At 39.4% G+C, this 17841-nt stretch overlaps 2 protein-coding genes across 4 annotated transcripts; one reads left to right on the top strand and one right to left on the bottom strand.

The window, feature by feature from the left end:
* Positions 1-118: 118 nt before the first annotated feature.
* On the bottom strand, positions 119-4438 carry exu (maternal protein exuperantia). Of its 3 annotated transcripts, XM_018013094.2 has the most exons (6): positions 4297-4438; positions 3950-4088; positions 3441-3612; positions 3215-3367; positions 1927-3119; positions 119-1488 (listed from the first exon to the last, which is right to left on the bottom strand). In XM_018013094.2, the coding sequence occupies exons 3-5, from the start codon at positions 3597-3599 to the stop codon at positions 1947-1949; spliced, it is 1485 nt and encodes a 494-aa protein (XP_017868583.1). In that variant the 5' UTR covers positions 3600-3612; positions 3950-4088; positions 4297-4438; the 3' UTR covers positions 119-1488; positions 1927-1946. The 3 variants fall into 3 exon arrangements, with proteins under 3 accessions (XP_017868583.1, XP_089326366.1, XP_017868584.1); XM_089470240.1 differs by lacking the exon at positions 3950-4088 and having other exon boundaries at positions 4297-4437; XM_018013095.2 differs by lacking the exons at positions 3950-4088; positions 4297-4438 and adding an exon at positions 3672-3824.
* Positions 4439-4614: 176 nt separating this feature from the next.
* On the top strand, positions 4615-6367 carry galla-1 (cytosolic iron-sulfur assembly component galla-1). The gene is made up of 4 exons (XM_018013096.2): positions 4615-5409; positions 5478-5590; positions 5832-5982; positions 6044-6367. The coding sequence occupies exons 1-4, from the start codon at positions 5208-5210 to the stop codon at positions 6139-6141; spliced, it is 564 nt and encodes a 187-aa protein (XP_017868585.1). The 5' UTR covers positions 4615-5207; the 3' UTR covers positions 6142-6367.
* Positions 6368-17841: the final 11474 nt, after the last annotated feature.

The following is a 17841-nucleotide window of genomic DNA, read 5'->3' as shown; positions in this document are numbered from 1 at the left end:
CAGCGTGTCGATTTTTCATGATCTCTTTATTATATTGTTGGGCCATAACGCCTACAGTGCCCCTCTTTCAGCCATCAGTGTGACCATAACCATAACCACTATAATTAAAATACGTTACTTATTCTTGATTTCCATTTATTTGTATTGTTATTCAAAATAAAACTTATGTGCAAACATGAAACAATTGTGTGAAATACAGCTTGAAATAAAACATATACATATACATATATTTTATGTGCCTGCCTGCGTATGTGTATATATAGGTGTGCTTACAGTTTCTTTTCTTCTTCATATCAGCTATAGTTTCTCCTCTCCTTAAAATTTATATGCGAAATAAGTTTGAGCTCTTAATGTTGTGTGAATTACAGACTTGGTATATAATGGTGTTGTTTGTGTGACATTGTCATTGTAGTAATAGCAACTAGTTGTCCGATCGCTAAGAACTTCTCTCGTGGAAAACGTATTAAAATTTGATTGTTGCAATTCTTCATTTCCTGTGTATCTGTGTGTACATTAAGCTTCGTTATGAGATTTTTTGAACATTGGGTAACCTGATATATATATTACATATATAAATTTTCCTTTATATATCAATCAGTGTTTATTGTTTAGGTTTACCCAATGTTGTTTTAAAATCGAAGCGTTTCTGAGCCCATATTTTTCCAATTCATTTGTGTTTCTTCTGTTGGTATTTTGGAAAATTATGCCTGGAACGCAACGATATTTGATGATAGCATATTCAATTATGTATATACATTTATACATATATAATGCTTGATCTCTTCTATACACCATTTTTAAAGTCGGATCTATTTCTTCATGTTTTTCTTCCGATTAATTTGAGGCGTGTGTGTTGGGTTAGATGTGTGTTTCAGCAGTAGCCCAAGCACGAAATTCCAGAGTTCGGGTCAACTTGCACCATATTCTTATATATATATATAAACATATTTATATATACATACATATATGTGTTGATAAATACATATATGTATATATATCATCTCATTATTATGTATATATATATATAGATCTAAATATCGTATTCCATCCACATTATTGTTTGTGAGTCTTCTTCAATTAGGGCAACGACATCCAAGACCACATCAATTATACATATATATATATTCCATATTCATATTATCCATATCCACTAACATGTCCTTTCACATATATTCTCGAGTATTATCATTGGGATAGCCACGTGTACATGTTGCGCAAAAAAAAAAAAAATTATATTACTTGAAATTTTAACTTCTTACACTTGAATTTTGGGATTGCAATTTGTTTCTAATCTGTGCCGTTCTTCAAAAAGGAAAACAGTTCGCTTCGCTTGTTGTATTATTATTATTTTCCATAATTTCTTCATCTTCTTCATTATTCTTCTTTTTCTAAATTTTTTACTATTTTTTGTTCTAAGAGTTGCTTGATGCCTTTGTGACAAATTTTTTGTGATTTTCATTTTATCATCATATTTGGTTCTGTTTGTGTCTGGGAAATAAGTTAAAATTTATGTTATATAATTTACTACAATGGCTAAAAACAAATTGTAAAATTAATTAACATTCAAAGTGCGCTTCACTATCATACTATATAACATTATAAATATATATACAAGTTTAGCTACATTAGCATATCTAAATATTTGTTTTGTTGTGACAAAATCTGAAGAGCTTCAACCATTCATTATGACTCTTCAGTTGGTGTGCGTATGTGTAAAAAGCATTCTAAAATCTAAATCAACAAATTATATAACATTAAGCTATTCAGCGCGCAGTTTACCTGTTTTTACATATTTCATATTACTTTCAGTATAGCGCTAAATAACATCTATATATATACTCTATATACATTAGCTACAAAAAGCATTACGTTTCTTAAAAAAGCGTATAACAAATGCTGTGTAAAAGTTAGTAAACAATAATTTACTTGGTAGCGCCGCGCCCCTTTTAGTTGATGGCCGCAATGGGTACGTAGTTGGGCATGGAGATGCTAGCCGGAGCAGTATTGTTCAGTGACTCGGCATTTTTCACCTCCTTGGTGTTGAGACTGGGACGCGAATTGCGTTTGCGCTGTGGACGCCCGCTGTTCTTGATAGGCGACGGTGTTTTGGTGGTTGAATCTGGTACAGATGATAAACTTTGCGACTTATCCCCGCCGGCACCAAATTCATCGCTGGCCGAACGCGATCCATTTCCACCGCCGCCGGACTTGTGAGAGGGCGCGTTACGCTTATTGCGACGACGAATGGTGCTTGGCTTAATGATCGGTTTGATGGTCACCTTATTGGGATCAAAGAAGCTATCGAGCAGCTCAACAAGCTCGTTTTTATCTTCGGTCTTGAGGCTGGCAATGCCTTGCAGGGCAGCATCTAGCCCCTCGGTACGCTTCTCAGTCCAAATATCATTAAGCGTGGTTAGATCGAAGCCATTCTCGGCCAGTACAATACGAAATTTGACGGCACGTACACGATGATAGAGCGTGGTCTTGAAATAGTTCAAGAAGACGGGACGAAACGAATTTTGTCGCTCTAAATGAACATTCTGTGTGTCCAGCTCCTTGACATCACCGCTGATTGCCTCAGTGAAGGGCTTGAGAGCATTAAACAGATTGCTCAAGGCCTCCGCTGATGAATCTGGCTCAGCGGTGTTGCTGCTAACGTCCAAATTGCTTAGCTGCAAAGCTACATTGAAGGTTAGCTTGGCACGGACGCTGGCACTGCCATCGAACTCATCTCGCTCCTTTTGTTGGAGTCCATTCTTTACATGCTTATCAGCGCTGCTACTGTTACTGTCAGCTTCATTATCGTTGCCATTGCCCTTGGCGGTCTCCTCCTTGGCCTTGCTCAATATCTTCGACAGATTGCGTAGGCTATAGTGTTTGGTATCGCCGACTGTGGACTTGGCCAGATTGAAGCTGTTTACAAAAGACTTGACTGTCTTGGTGAATCTATCGAGCATGCCGTACTTGACCAGCGATTGCAAAATCATGTATGGAATAAATTTGCGCTCCTCATGGTAAAGCAAGACAATGCCATCCGCATTTGGATTTTTCGATTTTAACTGATCCAGCCAGTCAAGGAAGTCTTTTAGCGCAGCGACCTCTGATTTAGATTTGATGATCTGGGAAGAGAGCACACAAAAATATTATAAATATTATATATATAAAAAAATAGACATCTAATTGGAATACTGGATTAAGCTATACTACTTGGTACCTTGTAGGTCTGCATCGACTTCAGCATACGAAAAAATCCAATCGAAATAACGCGAACTTGATGACGCTGACGGGCAGCAGGATTTAGATTCATATACGGCATAATGTATTGCTCAAAATGATCGGTAGGAGTATAAGCTGCCAATTGGACGATCTGCCATTTGCCAGTAGTGCAAAAGAGTGTGAGGTTAAATTCGATTGCCAACGAGTTCATTGACCTCGCTTACCTCGTCGATGAGACGGCGTCCTGTTGTATCGATGTCAACGGCAACCAAAATGTAGTCACCATTTGGTAGCTCATCCTTAATAGCAACACCCGTCGACGTAGCCGAGGACTGATCCGCGGCAGAGATATCAATCACTGAATCAATGCTAATGGCAACCATTTTGGTATATGAACTGCCAAAAAGAGAAAAAAATACCAATTAAAATACCTCAAGAAAAAATTTAAAATTTACTTTGGCAGCGGCAACAGTAACGATGCACACAGATTGAAGACGAATCGCGAACTGAACTTTGTGCAGAACTGTCAAACAAGCAAGAAAACATAACGGCATATTTCCAGGACTGTTTTTCGCTTCGCCATTTTTTTTTCGCCTCTCAATTTTGTATTTATCACCTTTCAATTCAATTCTCATTCTCGCACACACACACATACATACACATATGTATGTATATACATACATATACATTTGAATTAAAAAAAAAAAAAAAAAGAAAAAAATTACTCGCTTACCTTTCCCACTAACGTTCGGGCTTAATTCGATGGGCTTTTTCGCTTTTTACGAACTTTTTCCTTTATTTTTCAAAAGGGTAAAAAAGCGAGATTTGCTTCCGTTCGACGAGCTTTCACAAATAAGAAACAATTCGTAAGACTAACAAAAACGAAATGAATAGAAATCAAATCTGAGCTAGGCATGTGCCGAAAATTTCGATTTCAAAGCCTACTACAAATCACTTTTTTAGCTAAGTACAATGGGTGTCACAGCTAAAATACGGCATTTTTTAACTGCTGCCCACCGTGCAGCAATTTACTTAAAAGATTTTCTAATTATGTCTGATTCTTATTTATTTTACACTTACACTGATTATAAATATTATTTATTTGTCTTTATCACACTTTTTAATTACAATTTGTTGGCATGTAAAATAAGTCGGCGCACTTCTTACATATGCAACTGCTTTAAGCCGAAAACGCACAAGAACGGGAACGGCAACGGGAACGGGAGAGCGCAAAACAGAGATAAGCTGCAGTGTTGCCAAATGTATTACAGTTGCAAGTTGTCGGCAATTGAAACAGAACGAAAAGAAAACACCGTGCTAAAAATTTGCCATGCTTCATGCATTTTTGTGCTAATTGCAAATAAAGCTGTTACAAATTCCATTGCGCAGACCGCGTTGACGTCACAGACTAACAGAAACCAGGGCTGCATAGCGGCTGTAAATAACAGAGCTCATATGCCCATGGCAGCGATAATTTAACATTACAGGAGTTTCTCGCATTTATCAGTTCAAAATATGCGCGTACATGCGCATGACGTCACGCCACACATTTGCAAGCACTTGGAGTGTTAACAGACCTGCGCAGTGCGCAGAGGCTTACCTTGTACTTGTGTACTTGTGATGCAGCCCTGCTGATACCAAAACAAAAATCAGCTGTCTTATAAAATATTAGTCCAGTGTGATTGCATTGTAAATATTATTTGTTTAAACAGCACATAAAGTTAAATAGAATACACCATAATTGCAAGAACAATATTATGGTGGATATTAAATGATTACAGCACATCGCCAACAAGAAGAACAATAGAAGTTCACAGAGAAACCAAATCACTCTCTTCGTAGCAACGCGTAAAAGATAAAAACACGGACGAGATAAGAGCAACCCAATCAAACGTGCCAAACAACAAATACCCATACAACTAAACACCTATACAAGCACACACACACACTCATACAGGGGAATAATTAGAGCACATAGCAAAACGCTAAATATGTTGTCTTACATTAAGCGCAAACTCTCTGAATCGGACAGCGGCAACAGCAGTAGCAACAGCAATCCCACACCAGCCGCGGAGCTCGTCCGGAAAACAAGTCAAATGTCATTGGACAATGGTGCAATTGTCTATGGAGAGGATGCCTTACTACATGAGCTGGGCTATCGCAGCGCCACAGATCTGCAAGAGACTATCTATGGTAACGAGAGCATTGCAGATTCATTGATAATAATTATATAATTAGCATATGTTGTTTTATGCTTACAGATCTGCTGCGCACCATACGCGATCCGGAGAAGCCCTGCACACTGGAGGATTTGAATGTTATCTATGAGGATGGGATCTTTGTGATGCAGCCAACCCGCTCAAATGTCTCAGTGGTAAGCTTAGCTATGGACTGTATAAACTGTGCTACTGCACTACTGTAATACGACGTTACTGTGCTACTGGATTACTCGATATCTGAACATATGGTCTTTTTGACTTTTAACTACCGTAATATTGTTGTACTATTGTACTGTACTACTATGGTACTGGACTTATGTACTACTGGACTACTACTGTACGACTCTACAACTGTAAATCAGTCCTAAAATACAATTTTAAAAAATCATTTTTAAGGTTCGCATTGAATTTAACCCGACTGTGCCGCACTGCTCGCTGGCTACGCTGATTGGCCTCTGCATACGCGTCAAGGTGGAGCGTGGACTGCCGCATAATATAAAGCTGGATATTTATATCAAGAAGGGCGCACATCAAACCGAGGAAGAGAGTAAGATTTGTTAAAGAACATGAAACGATAATCTGATTTATATATCGATTAACTCTTTCAGTTAATAAGCAAATCAATGACAAGGAACGCATTGCAGCTGCCATGGAGAATCCCAATCTACGTGAACTAGTCGAGAATTGCATCAAGGATGAGGAATAGAACACGTGTGGCTGCTCGAATGTGCTGTATATAGAGATTTAGGTCGGGTTTAGTTCATAAGTTTATAAGTGTACCAAGTACTTGTCGCCTGTTGCTGTATGAATTGTCTACAAAATTAAAGTCTTAAGATTTGTTAAAAGGGAGGAACAAAATTGTGAATGTCGAGGCTGATCATGTTCTCATTTGAGCTATATTTTTAAAAAACATATATCACCATTTTATAAAACGTGTTTATATATTTTTAATGATGAAGCGAATGGTAGAAATCCTTTTCACTGATGCTGTTAAAACTTCTTCAATCACTGATTGATTGCCTGGAGTGTGAGATTTTCGAAATGCTATATCTTCCTCACTAGATCCACAGACGGATTCTTATTGTCCATCTACCCTGTAGGTTCTAGATATCATATACGCGTTACTTCTGCCCGCTTAATCTGGAATTTAAGCTGTTGAGGCCTTGCCTAATGCATTGCTGATAGTGTGGCACATGTAGCCCCATTTTCCCTAAAGCTCTATGCTATCTATATATAGAAGTCAAGTAACTGTTGTTAATCTTTTGAAGAGGCTCGCACGAACCGTGTGCAGGGCAGTTATCTGCTATGAAGTTCGTGAATGAACTTGTCAGCCATGTTGGCTACCATTTTTAGGTGACGAATCGGGCAATCATGCCAAGTATACCCCTCATATACGGGTACGGCTATCAGCCCGAAGTTAGATGACTAAACGGCTTATCAGCGAGCGCATTTCGTTGTTTTTGCCGTTCGACACATAAAAGAATCTCAATTAAAGCCGGAGCTGAGGCCATTTTAAAACTTGGCGCGCAATTAAAAGCAGCTGCTGCTTGAACTTTACTGCAGCCAATATTCTGGAAGGGCACAGGACGAAGGACGAAAAACTCAGCAGATGATAATAAAAAAAAAAAAAAAAATAACAAAAACAAAAACCTTCTGGCAAAAGCATATTGCGAATATTACGCTAATTGGAGCCGGCAATCAAAGTGGACTGTGTCTCAGGCACGTTGTGTCGTGCTCTCCCCAAGGATGCCGAGTCCTAATCGAATGCGCCCGACTGAGAGATACCCTGAATCTAAGTTTGATATGGATGTAGAACATCTGTGGATCTCTTGTTCTACCGAGATCAAGTGGATGTAGAAGGTCATGGACAGTCAGTCAGACTGTGCTAGTTCGGCTCAACAGTCTTACCAAAAATATTTTATTGTCTGCCAAGCCAATATGCCCCGTTTATTCATTTTCAATAGAGTGCAGGGCATGAGAGACAAGAATGTTGCCTGGCAAAAATGTCCTTTAGCTTGCTCTCAACGTCGCTCGAGCCGCGTGTCAAACACTTAAGCTTTCAGCAGCTACGCTGACCTTCACCTGTCGCAGGCGGCTTTTTCTTTTTATGCTCGTTTACGAGCCGAGTAGGAAGGAGTATATAGGTTTTGTGTAGTACTCAACTTGATGTCCAGCTGCGGACTTTATACTCGCGCGTAACCATGTCTGATAAGCTGTCTAGACTTTATAGCCAACGTCTAATTGAGTTGCCTTCAGAGAGAAAGCTATGAGGCATGGGAAATCGAGTAGCTTGAGCCATTATTAGGCAGTCAGTTACGCCCGCCTGCAATGCTCTTGCTTGTTGTTCTCAAGGATCACGAGCATAACCATTAATAAGTTTGAGCATATCCATTAGCAAACGGATTGAGGCTCTTCTTTCCTATAAGTACGAACAGCTCTTTGATGAGACGTCCTTCCGGCTTGCATTTTCTCGGAATTGCGGCCCATTATTATGATTGCAACTGCCATAAAAAACGGGACACCACGAATTGCCCCAGTCGCATTTACTCTCAAATTAACATTCGGATTTCAGTCAACGTTCATATCTGCTGCATTTCATTATGGCTACAGCGTGCATTATGTGAACTATCTTGGATGGGCTTAACTACTCTGGCATGGCCTTTGATGACTTTGTGAAGAGGCAAGATTTACTAATATAAATATATATAAATTGTATATAAATTAGTAAGTTTAGGTGATTGATTTACTCTTCTCAGTTTTTGTCCCTCACCGATTGCTTGTCTAGTTCATATTTCCTAGAACGTATTCTTATACAGTAGAATCCGGTTATAACGGCACGGCTTATAGCGACGAAAATTCTGGTCCCAGACAAACTTTTATGGGCAAACTTATACGGTTATAGCGCCTTCCGGGTATACCGACGGTCCCTTGAGTGTCGTTATAACCGGATTCTACTGTACTTATATTTTGATTTCTTCGTGCTCGTCATACTCAATATTTATACTACATCATCATCTCTTTCCACTTCTTTGTCTACTTTTTGGTTATTTTTAAAGTCTTTCAGCTCTTAACAATTTCTCCTTTTTTCCATCTTCAGTCAACATCCTTTACTGTGTAGGGCATTCAAAATTCGCCCTTTTCACAACTTTTACGCAAAAATGTCAACCAACTTGTCGTTGCTCGACATTTTGCTGTCGTGTTGCTACTTATGTACATGCAATTGTAATATGTAATTGTTGAAGTTGCTTGTATTATACCACTGCTTGCAGTTCCAAAGGGGTATATCAGTGACAGCAATAAGAAAGCAGGAAGGAAGTATGGAATATGACTTAAAATATGTCAGAGATATACTCAAGATATGCAGGTAGATGAGGAGATGTATTGATCAATGTGCAGTTGTTATGTATACTAATATTTATATATCTATTTTAAACAGCTTTACATAGCTGAGGCCAGAGTCAGCAGTTGAAGGTAGAGCTGGTCTATCCAGATGGAATGTTCCTCTGGCATGACAGAGTATTAAGCAGTCCGCACCCTTTGCTATTTCTGGTTGCTGTTGCTGTTGTTGTGGCTGTTGCTGGTCAGGCTCATCAGTCGCTTAAGACCGGAAGTAACACTTGATGGCTTGATGTTGCGGTGCTCGTGCTTACGCTGCGTATGCGCAATATGCAAAGCTGTCGCAACAGCAACTGCAACTGCCGCTGGCTGACCATGCCCACAGTCATAGACAACTGGCAATAACAGCGCGGACAACAAGGACAACCAGGACAACTTATGCCACGGCAACGGCAACGGCAATCGTGACCAGACAGGAGCCGGAGCTGAAGCTGGGGTGGAGCCGAAGTTGGGGCTTTGAGCTTTTATTGTTTGCACTGCACTTAATTTCTGTTGCACTCGGCTTTGCCATTTACTTTCGCACGTAAAATGTGCCAACGTTATGAAAGCAGTCGCCCCACGTACTGATTGGTTGGTGGTGCAGGGCGTGGCTGTGGGCCAGGTGGCGGTGTCTCCCAAGCGGAAGTGGTCGCGTGCCTCGCATCCTGTCAGCAATTATGGTGGCCCCCAGCAGCAACAGCAGCAGCCGTTGCCGTTGCCGTTGCAGCAGAAGCAGCGGTAAAGCCATCCAACAACAATTACACAGACAGCTGTTGTTATGCTTATTGTTGTTGTTGTTGTAGTCAGCGCAGCGTTGTAAGCCATTTTAATTGCTTGTCTCTTTTTAATTTTCAGCTCTTTTGTTACTGTCGCTACTTGTGAGAGTGTGTAAGTGTGTGAGTGTGTGTGTGTGTTGCTTCTATATTATTCATGCTTGCATTTCCTGCATTCACACACACACGCACACGTACACACACCCTTCAGTCTTTGTATAAGCGCATTTATGCAGATATCTGTGCTGACTTTCTTAACCTGAACCTTTCGCCCCTCAGCCCATTAAATTGGCCAAGCAGAGGTCTCTGCTCCTTGGACTCGGGTCGTTTAAGTGCTGCCCATTTGCTAAGCGAGCGAACTAATGTCGATTGCATATCAAATGACATTTGAGCTCTAGCCAACCATTCCACCACCCCACCACCCAACCACCCAAACTCCCGTTGACCAGTAAACACTTGCTCGTGCAATTAACAAAGTTAGGTTGGGGCCACACAATGGCTCAGGCTATGCATGTGTATGGATCTGTCAATGTGTGCATCCAGGAGCTCCTCGAGCCTCTAATCGATAATAAAATGGCAACGAGACAACTGCATTGGGCAGCAGCAAATAATTGAAACGTTGCCTCCGGAATGGCTCAGCATTTACAGAGTTTGCAACATGGAAATGAGACAGGCAGATCTAGAGGGGGCCCAGAGGGAGGCTGTGGAAATCGGATACAGGGATATGGCATAGGCAAGAGTGTGTGTGAAGAGTGCGAGCAGGAATTGAAGCAGTTATAGTTGAAGAGTTTTTACATTATAGATTAACTAGCTCTAGTTCGTATAGCTCTTCTGAGGTGTTGAGCAATTGGCCAAAGAGAAATCAAAGAACGCACTAGATATTATAATATATAATATAATATATAGTCGCATATATACCTAACTCTCTCTCACTATCTCTCTTTCTCTCCTTTCCACTGCAGAATAAGGTATGGAGTAAGAATAACGAAGTAATACATCATCGTGGGGGTAAAAATTAAACTCATTTTTGGCACTTAATAACAATAATTATAATAATTAAGCTAAACAACAATTATATAGTGACCTCATTTTGCAATTGCATCATGAAAGCCCAAAAATTATGCAAAAATATGAGAAATTTAATAATGCACAAGTCGCATTCACATTCGCATTGTTTAATCTAAATTCAGAGAGAGACCGAGACAGAGACAGAGAAAGAGCAAGTGAGAGAGGGGATGCTAATGTTTTTGTGTAAATAATTGATTGGGGGCAACCTAATACTAGCTGACGGACTGGCACACCGAGTTATGAACTTTCCAAGTGCTGGCCACACACACACACACATACATATGCATAAATGTGAAAAAAGAACAAGAGAACAACACTTAAACACGCATTCCTGTGGCCTTCTACAAATTACTTATGCAACAAATTTCAAATTACATAATAAACTCGCAGCTCGGCTAAAATGCAAAGCAAATCTACACAGCAAAAAAAAAAAAGAGAAAAAAAAAAAAACTTATTTACTGCCCGAGCGAGTCGACGACCGCGCTCAAAATTCACTTTGCCACTGAATTGAGGAATACCCTAAATGCGAATGGGGCATGTGTACTGGACTCAGGGACTGGACTCTGATGAATGTGTGAGATTTTTCATATATTAAACTCTTACATATCTAAGGTTATTTATTTGTCAAATTTGCAAATACTCAACATAAATCAATATATATATTAAAATTAATATAGATACCTACGTATACCTTTTGTGTAAGACTCAATAGTGAATAAATATTTAAATAAATATAAAAACAACAGTTTTAAAAGCTAATGAATTTCCAAGTAAGCTTTTCTATCAAAATAAAATAGATATATATGTAGCATAAAGCTAAGCTGGCGGACATACGGGTTTACTCTATTAAAAACGAGTCTTGTCTCAATACACCTATATAACATCAGTTTACAGCAATTACAGCATATTATAGAGTATTCCTATTCGGTTAAGCCTCGCTGCTTTACGCCTGTCACTTCTATTCTGTGTATGTTTATTTGTTTTTCCATTTTTTTCTCGTATATATTAATACACTGACCGCAGGCAAAAATAAATTAAATCATGAAATAATAAACTGAATTAGGTGCAAAATGTTGTTATGCGCGCGCTTTTATTTTATTCCAGCTGCTGCTGCTGCTGTTGCTGCTGCGGCTGTTGCTGCTGTTGCTGCTGTTGCTGCTGCTGCTGCTGCCATTGTCGCCATTTGCCGTGGCTAAAACAATTTTCGGACTCCATTCGGGCAGCTAGCAAAATTTAAATGGCGCAAAACTGTCAAAAACATTTAATTGCAGCCCAAAACCAATTGAAAGTAAAAATGTGCGAAAAAAAACACACACACATTTTAAATAGGCTAAATCGGCAGGACTTTTTAGATACCCTACAAAGTGATTGCAGAGGATAGATTGACAACAGAAAAGTGTATGTGCTGGCGGTACTGTATAAACAATTTAAACGTATTTTAAAGCAGCCTCAGGAGTTGACTTCATTTCGATCTGTTTGCCTGTCCATCTGGGACTACAAAATGAATTTCAAGTAGGTTCACTCATAGCATTTGGGATCACATCGTATATTTATGGAATATCCACACTTACAGAACTCCCAAATTTGCTATTTGATAATCCTATAATACAGATATATAGTAGATATAGTACTCACATTATATATAAACATAACTATTCCACAAGACAGCTCAGACTCTTCTGGGGTGTCCTCCAGTCGGGCACATCTCGGGGAGCACTTTTTACTTGCTTTTTTTTTAGTCTGTTGTTTTCAAGTGTTGCAAGATAATTATAAATTAATTATTAACTGACAAAACTATGGAAAATGTCATAAATAAAGGGTACAAGCACACACTCACACACACACATACATATGTATATACCTTGTAAAGCAATAAAAGCTGGGCTTCTTGTAGTTGCAAATGTATCTGCATGTTAACATTTATATCTTTGTCTCTCCCTCTCTCTCTCTCTCTCTCTGTGTGTGTGTGTGTGTGTGTTAAAGATATTGTGGCATTTGTATGCCACCTTCCATATATATACATTCATATCATATATAGTGTCTATATGGGTCTGGGCATGTTGTTCAGTCAGCAAGCACAAAAAAAAAAAAAAAAAAAAGAGAAACTTTTATAATAATTTGCGCTACAAATTTGAAATTGTAATGCGGACTCATTAGAAAGTTTTTCATTCGAATTTGTTTTCTGCTGCGGTTGCTGTGGCAGCTTCATGTGGATTATTTTCTGATTTCATGACTGCTACAAATATATGTATATATCCTCTCTCTCTCTCTCTCTCTCTCTCTGTCTCTGTCTTGCTCTACCTCTGGCTGCCCTCTCCTCTGGCTGTTTTTATTTTTATGCTTGTTTCATGTGCCATAAATTGCCTACCAAGTAAAAAGCAATCGTTGTTTGCTCTGGCTCTGCCTCTGTCTTCGCTAGCGCCGCTGTCGGTCGCGCATTGAGGTTTCACTGTGGCTTATGCACTGTCACTAAAAGTTGGCCAAACAAATATATATATGTACGAAATGCTGCGCTCACAGCGTATGTCTGAGCCCTGTGCTGAATTAATGTCAAATTATATGAGAATCGGCTCTCACTTACATGTATACTAAATATATACATATGTATGCATATGTATGTATACATTATTTATCCATATTTCTATGATGATGAGCTATGAATGTGTTTGTTTTGTGGCACAAATGACTTTGGCCTTGGCCATACGCTTTATTTGTTATGCATATCACTTTGCGCTTTGTTTGTCTCTCCTTTGGCTCCCACGTCGTATACTTGATATCAAATGTATTTATTTCAACTTGTCTTGTCTTGGACATGAGCTGTGGCTGCTGTCGAAGAAGAGCTGAACATGACGTGTATTAGCTCGTATATAAAATAATATATTTATATTAACTGATGAATGTATATGACTATATACTAAAAATAAATACTTTTAGTAACTATAAAATACCGTACATTGAAAAGAATACATTTTCAGATTTCAGTAACTGCTATATGCTATATTGCTCCCGCCTTATATCTACCAGTGCTACTATATACTATCACATATACTAGTATATACCACTACATACTACTATATACCACTACATACTACTATATATACTACTATATACTACTACATACTACTACATACCACTACATACTACTATATACCACTACATACTACTATATATACTACTACATACCAAACCATACCACTACATACCACTACATACTACTATATACCACTACATACTACTATATATACTACTATATACTACTTTACCACTACATACACTACTGTATATCACTACTTACTACTATATATACAACTACATACTACTATATATACTACTATATACCACTACATACTACTATATATACAACCATATACTACTATACTACTACATACACTACTATATATCACTACATACTACTATATATACAACTATATACTACTATATACCACTACATACTACTATATATACTACTATACTACTACATACACTACTATAAACCACTACATACTACAATATACTACAATATATATAGTACTATATATCACGACATACTACTATATTCTACTTTAAACTACAATACTTTAGCTCGATGTTATTTTCCTACTTTACTACGCATGCATACGCACTTCTACTACACTTCTACTACTTTTGTGCTTACTCCTCTACTCCTACCTCTCATTCGTCTCACTCGCTTTACAAATACTGCAACAATAGTTGTCAAAACTTTTGTGGAGCCCTGCAGGCAGCATTGTGTTTATTATCATTGCATTGCTTGAGTACGCCTTTGTGTGTGTTCATATTGCTTGCAGCCAGCAGGTAATACGCTTTTAATTAGTTGCAATTGCATCAGAAGTTACGCGCAAACACCTTTTAAATATGCCTTACATTCTCCTAAGTAAAGCTTCACATGTGTGCGTGTGGGTGTTTGTGCATGTGTATGCGTGTGTTCTTTTGCATTTGTGTTATGTGAAAATTAATTACAGAGAGGCTCATTAGCATTTTCGTTGCGTGTTTATTTTGGCTGGCGGCGAGCGTCGCTTCCACACCCACATAAGAAAACAAATCCCGTTAGTTGCAAAGGCAGATGCAACAGCTGTAGCAGGAATAGCGGCAGTGACTGGGGCGCCAGCAGGAGGAGCAGGAGCAGCAGCTGTTGTCGGTGCAAACTACACGAGTTCAGACAGGATCAAAGGCAACTGTGATTAACCCACAGCATCCACTGCTGCTGTCGACAGCCAGACGAATAGTCATCTTTTTTTAAAATGGGAATAGACAGAGAGAGAGAGAGAGAGAGAGAGAGAGATAGATAGATATCTAAATGAGTTCTGTATGAGAATAATTAAAAATTATATTTAAATGACTTTTAATATAAATGAAAAATAGATTTAGTTACAGCAAATTAATGCTATACAAAGCAGAAATATATGTGTATTGGATAATATAGCATAGAGGCAACAAAAATTCTATTCACATTGCTTTATTTTCTTATGTATATAAAATATTTTTTGCAGGTTTAAAAACTTGCTTTTTTAAAATAAATATTCATATTGTTTTTATATACATAATAGCAGTAGCATTGCAGTTGACTTTGGTATTGCCTTGTAAGCGAGGCTCTCCTGCACTTCTCCTTCTCCTCCTCCCACTTCTGGTTCTCCATGCACTTCCTAGTTGTGTCTACAAACATCTCCTCAAATTTCCCTCTTCGGATTCAATCATAGATCTCGCTTTCATTTTTCGGTTGCCTTTGAGTTGCCCTCTCTTTACCTTGCTTCCCTCTCCTTCCCCCTGGCCCCCTCTCCTTTTTGCATTCTTCTCCCCACTACAGTTCCCCCTTCCTTTCCGCAATCCCCGCTTTTGGTAATATCAACTAAAATGCATTAGATTGAGCACACAAGCGCATTGGCATCAAAGTAATTGTTGTAAAATACAACGAACGAAATAAAAGCTCAAAAGCAAATAATGCTACACAAAAGTGGCAAATAAGCTCTAGTGTGTTTGAATGTGTGTGTGTGTGTATATGTGTCACTCTCTCTATGTGTGTGTGATGGTCCTTATAAAGTGCGCATACTGCAGTTGGCATGCAAAATTAACAACTTTTGCGCCAGTTGAAAGTTAAGCGCACAAGTGGGGGATAGACTGAGCGCGCGAGAGAGAGAGAGAGGGAGAGAGAGAGAGAGAATACACGGCGGAGTTTTAATATGAATTTGCTTGTGAGATTAAAACACGCCGCGAAGCAGGCAACAACAGCAAACGAGGCCAAGAAGCTGCAGTTGGATGCTCGAAGCTCGAGAGCTCAAAACTGCAGCAGACCAAATTGAGTTCTTGAACTTGTTACCAACTTAAGGAGTATCCATTGCAAATGGCCTGTAAACAGGGTAGTTACGTTCTCTATAGAGTGGTAGGGGTAGGTAAATAAGCTGACTATATGCACTATTAATGACAGATTGGTCAGCGGATTTTGAGTCGATAAGAGCTGAGCTGAATAAGTCTGATAAGATAATTAAAAATTTTAAATCTACTTTTAAGAATGGTTTGTCAAGGAGCTAGAGGTTTGACATGCTACACAGTTCTTAGATATGGCATGCTAGCTCGATTTGACAGAAAAGAGATATAAATTTGCAATGTGTATTGATGACTCAAGAGCTAGAGACTTGAAACTTGATATGTTGTGTGTGTTTCTTAGGTATGGTAGAATGTATTTTAGTTCCTCTTGAAATGACAAATTTATACCTCTCTTACGAACTATTAAATCAAGATTTATCTCTTTTTTTAGGTATATATTCTTTAGCTATACGCCTGCTCCCTTTCTTCCAGCACTCTCTTACCTCTGTTATATTCCATTACATAAATATGATCTGTAATTTCCACCTCCTGCTTCTATCTTGCACTTTGTGTCTCTATGCCATTTATGTCGTGTCCAATTTACAGTTTTCAATGTTTCAATTATTTGCTACTGGCCGTTGCAGTCGTCGCGTTGCTCCATTTTGACAGATCCATTGACAGATCCCTTTGCGGCTGTGGATCGAGCATAACTGCTAGTCGTGCACTTTCTGTCAAACTCTCAGTTGTTGGCGGTGTTTGCAGCCTGCGTTGTTGTGCAATTGAGTCACTAAAATAGCACACACATACGCACACACACAGAGACACACATATGCGACAGACTCATGAATAATGCAATTATAGTGCTAGCTGCTCGAGCAGCAGCTGCTTAATTATTGCTGGCTGGCTGCCTGGTTGGCATGTGGGTTGCTTGGCTGGCTGGCGGAGCTGGGTTGGGTCTTGCCAAGCAATGCAGCTTGACACCTGAATGCATTGAATAAACACCATATGTCAGGCTTAAAGAGCACCACCAGCAGCAGCAGGAGCAGCTGGAGCAGCTGGAGCAGCAGGAGCAACATCACCATCTCAGCTGCAGAGCCTGGCCGAAAAATGTTTCTGAGAAATGGGCAGCCAAAGTGGAAACGCGATGCATTCAGCTGTTTGTTTGGCTGTTGCATTTGTCATGCTGCTAAACGGAAAATGCAAAATGAAAGCTGCCACAACAAAATACACACATACACAGAAGAAGGAGGGGGAGGAGAGCGTAGTAGGCGAGTTGCTGCTCCTGCTCCAGCTCCTGCTGCTGGCAGGCAACAGCAGCGACAACAAGCGAACAAAAGGAAATGCCAGCAAAATTGCATTTTGAGTGCAAATATTAATTTCAGCAGTTGCAACGCTGCAAGCGGAGCGTGGCTGGAGGGGGGGGGGGGGGGGGGGGGGGGCGTGGGCATGGTCAGAGTCAGCGTGTTGCAATTGCTATTTGTGTCATGTAATTCAAACGTGCGGCCAAAAAACATTTTGCTAAAATGCATTCCACAATGACAAATGCATTGCGCATCCTGCAGGACGCTCGTCCTTGCCCACCGGCACTTAACGTAATGGTGCGCATAGTTGTATAGACCTTGAGCCACGCACCCACTGCCAAGCCTCTGTCATTTACACACACCACACACACACACACAGAGAAAGAGCCACACACTCACACATTTGCACAGCTTAAATGAATTAAAATGGCATAGCACAAAGTGAAGTCAAATGCAAAAGCTTGACCAAAATGTGCGGACATCCCATACTCAACCAGACACACGCACACACATACATATGCATAGCTGTTGCCGTGCTCGTCTTTGTGTTGAAAGCAACCAAGTTAAAAT

The sequence above is a fragment of the Drosophila arizonae genome, chromosome 5 (genome assembly GCF_054131065.1).
Source record: "Drosophila arizonae isolate 15081-1271.41 chromosome 5, UAZ_ARI_1.0, whole genome shotgun sequence".
In the NCBI taxonomy this organism is placed as follows: Eukaryota; Metazoa; Arthropoda; class Insecta; order Diptera; family Drosophilidae; genus Drosophila; species Drosophila arizonae.
The sequence above is the reverse complement of the archived record's forward strand: the minus strand, read 5'-3'. Positions and strand labels throughout refer to the sequence as shown.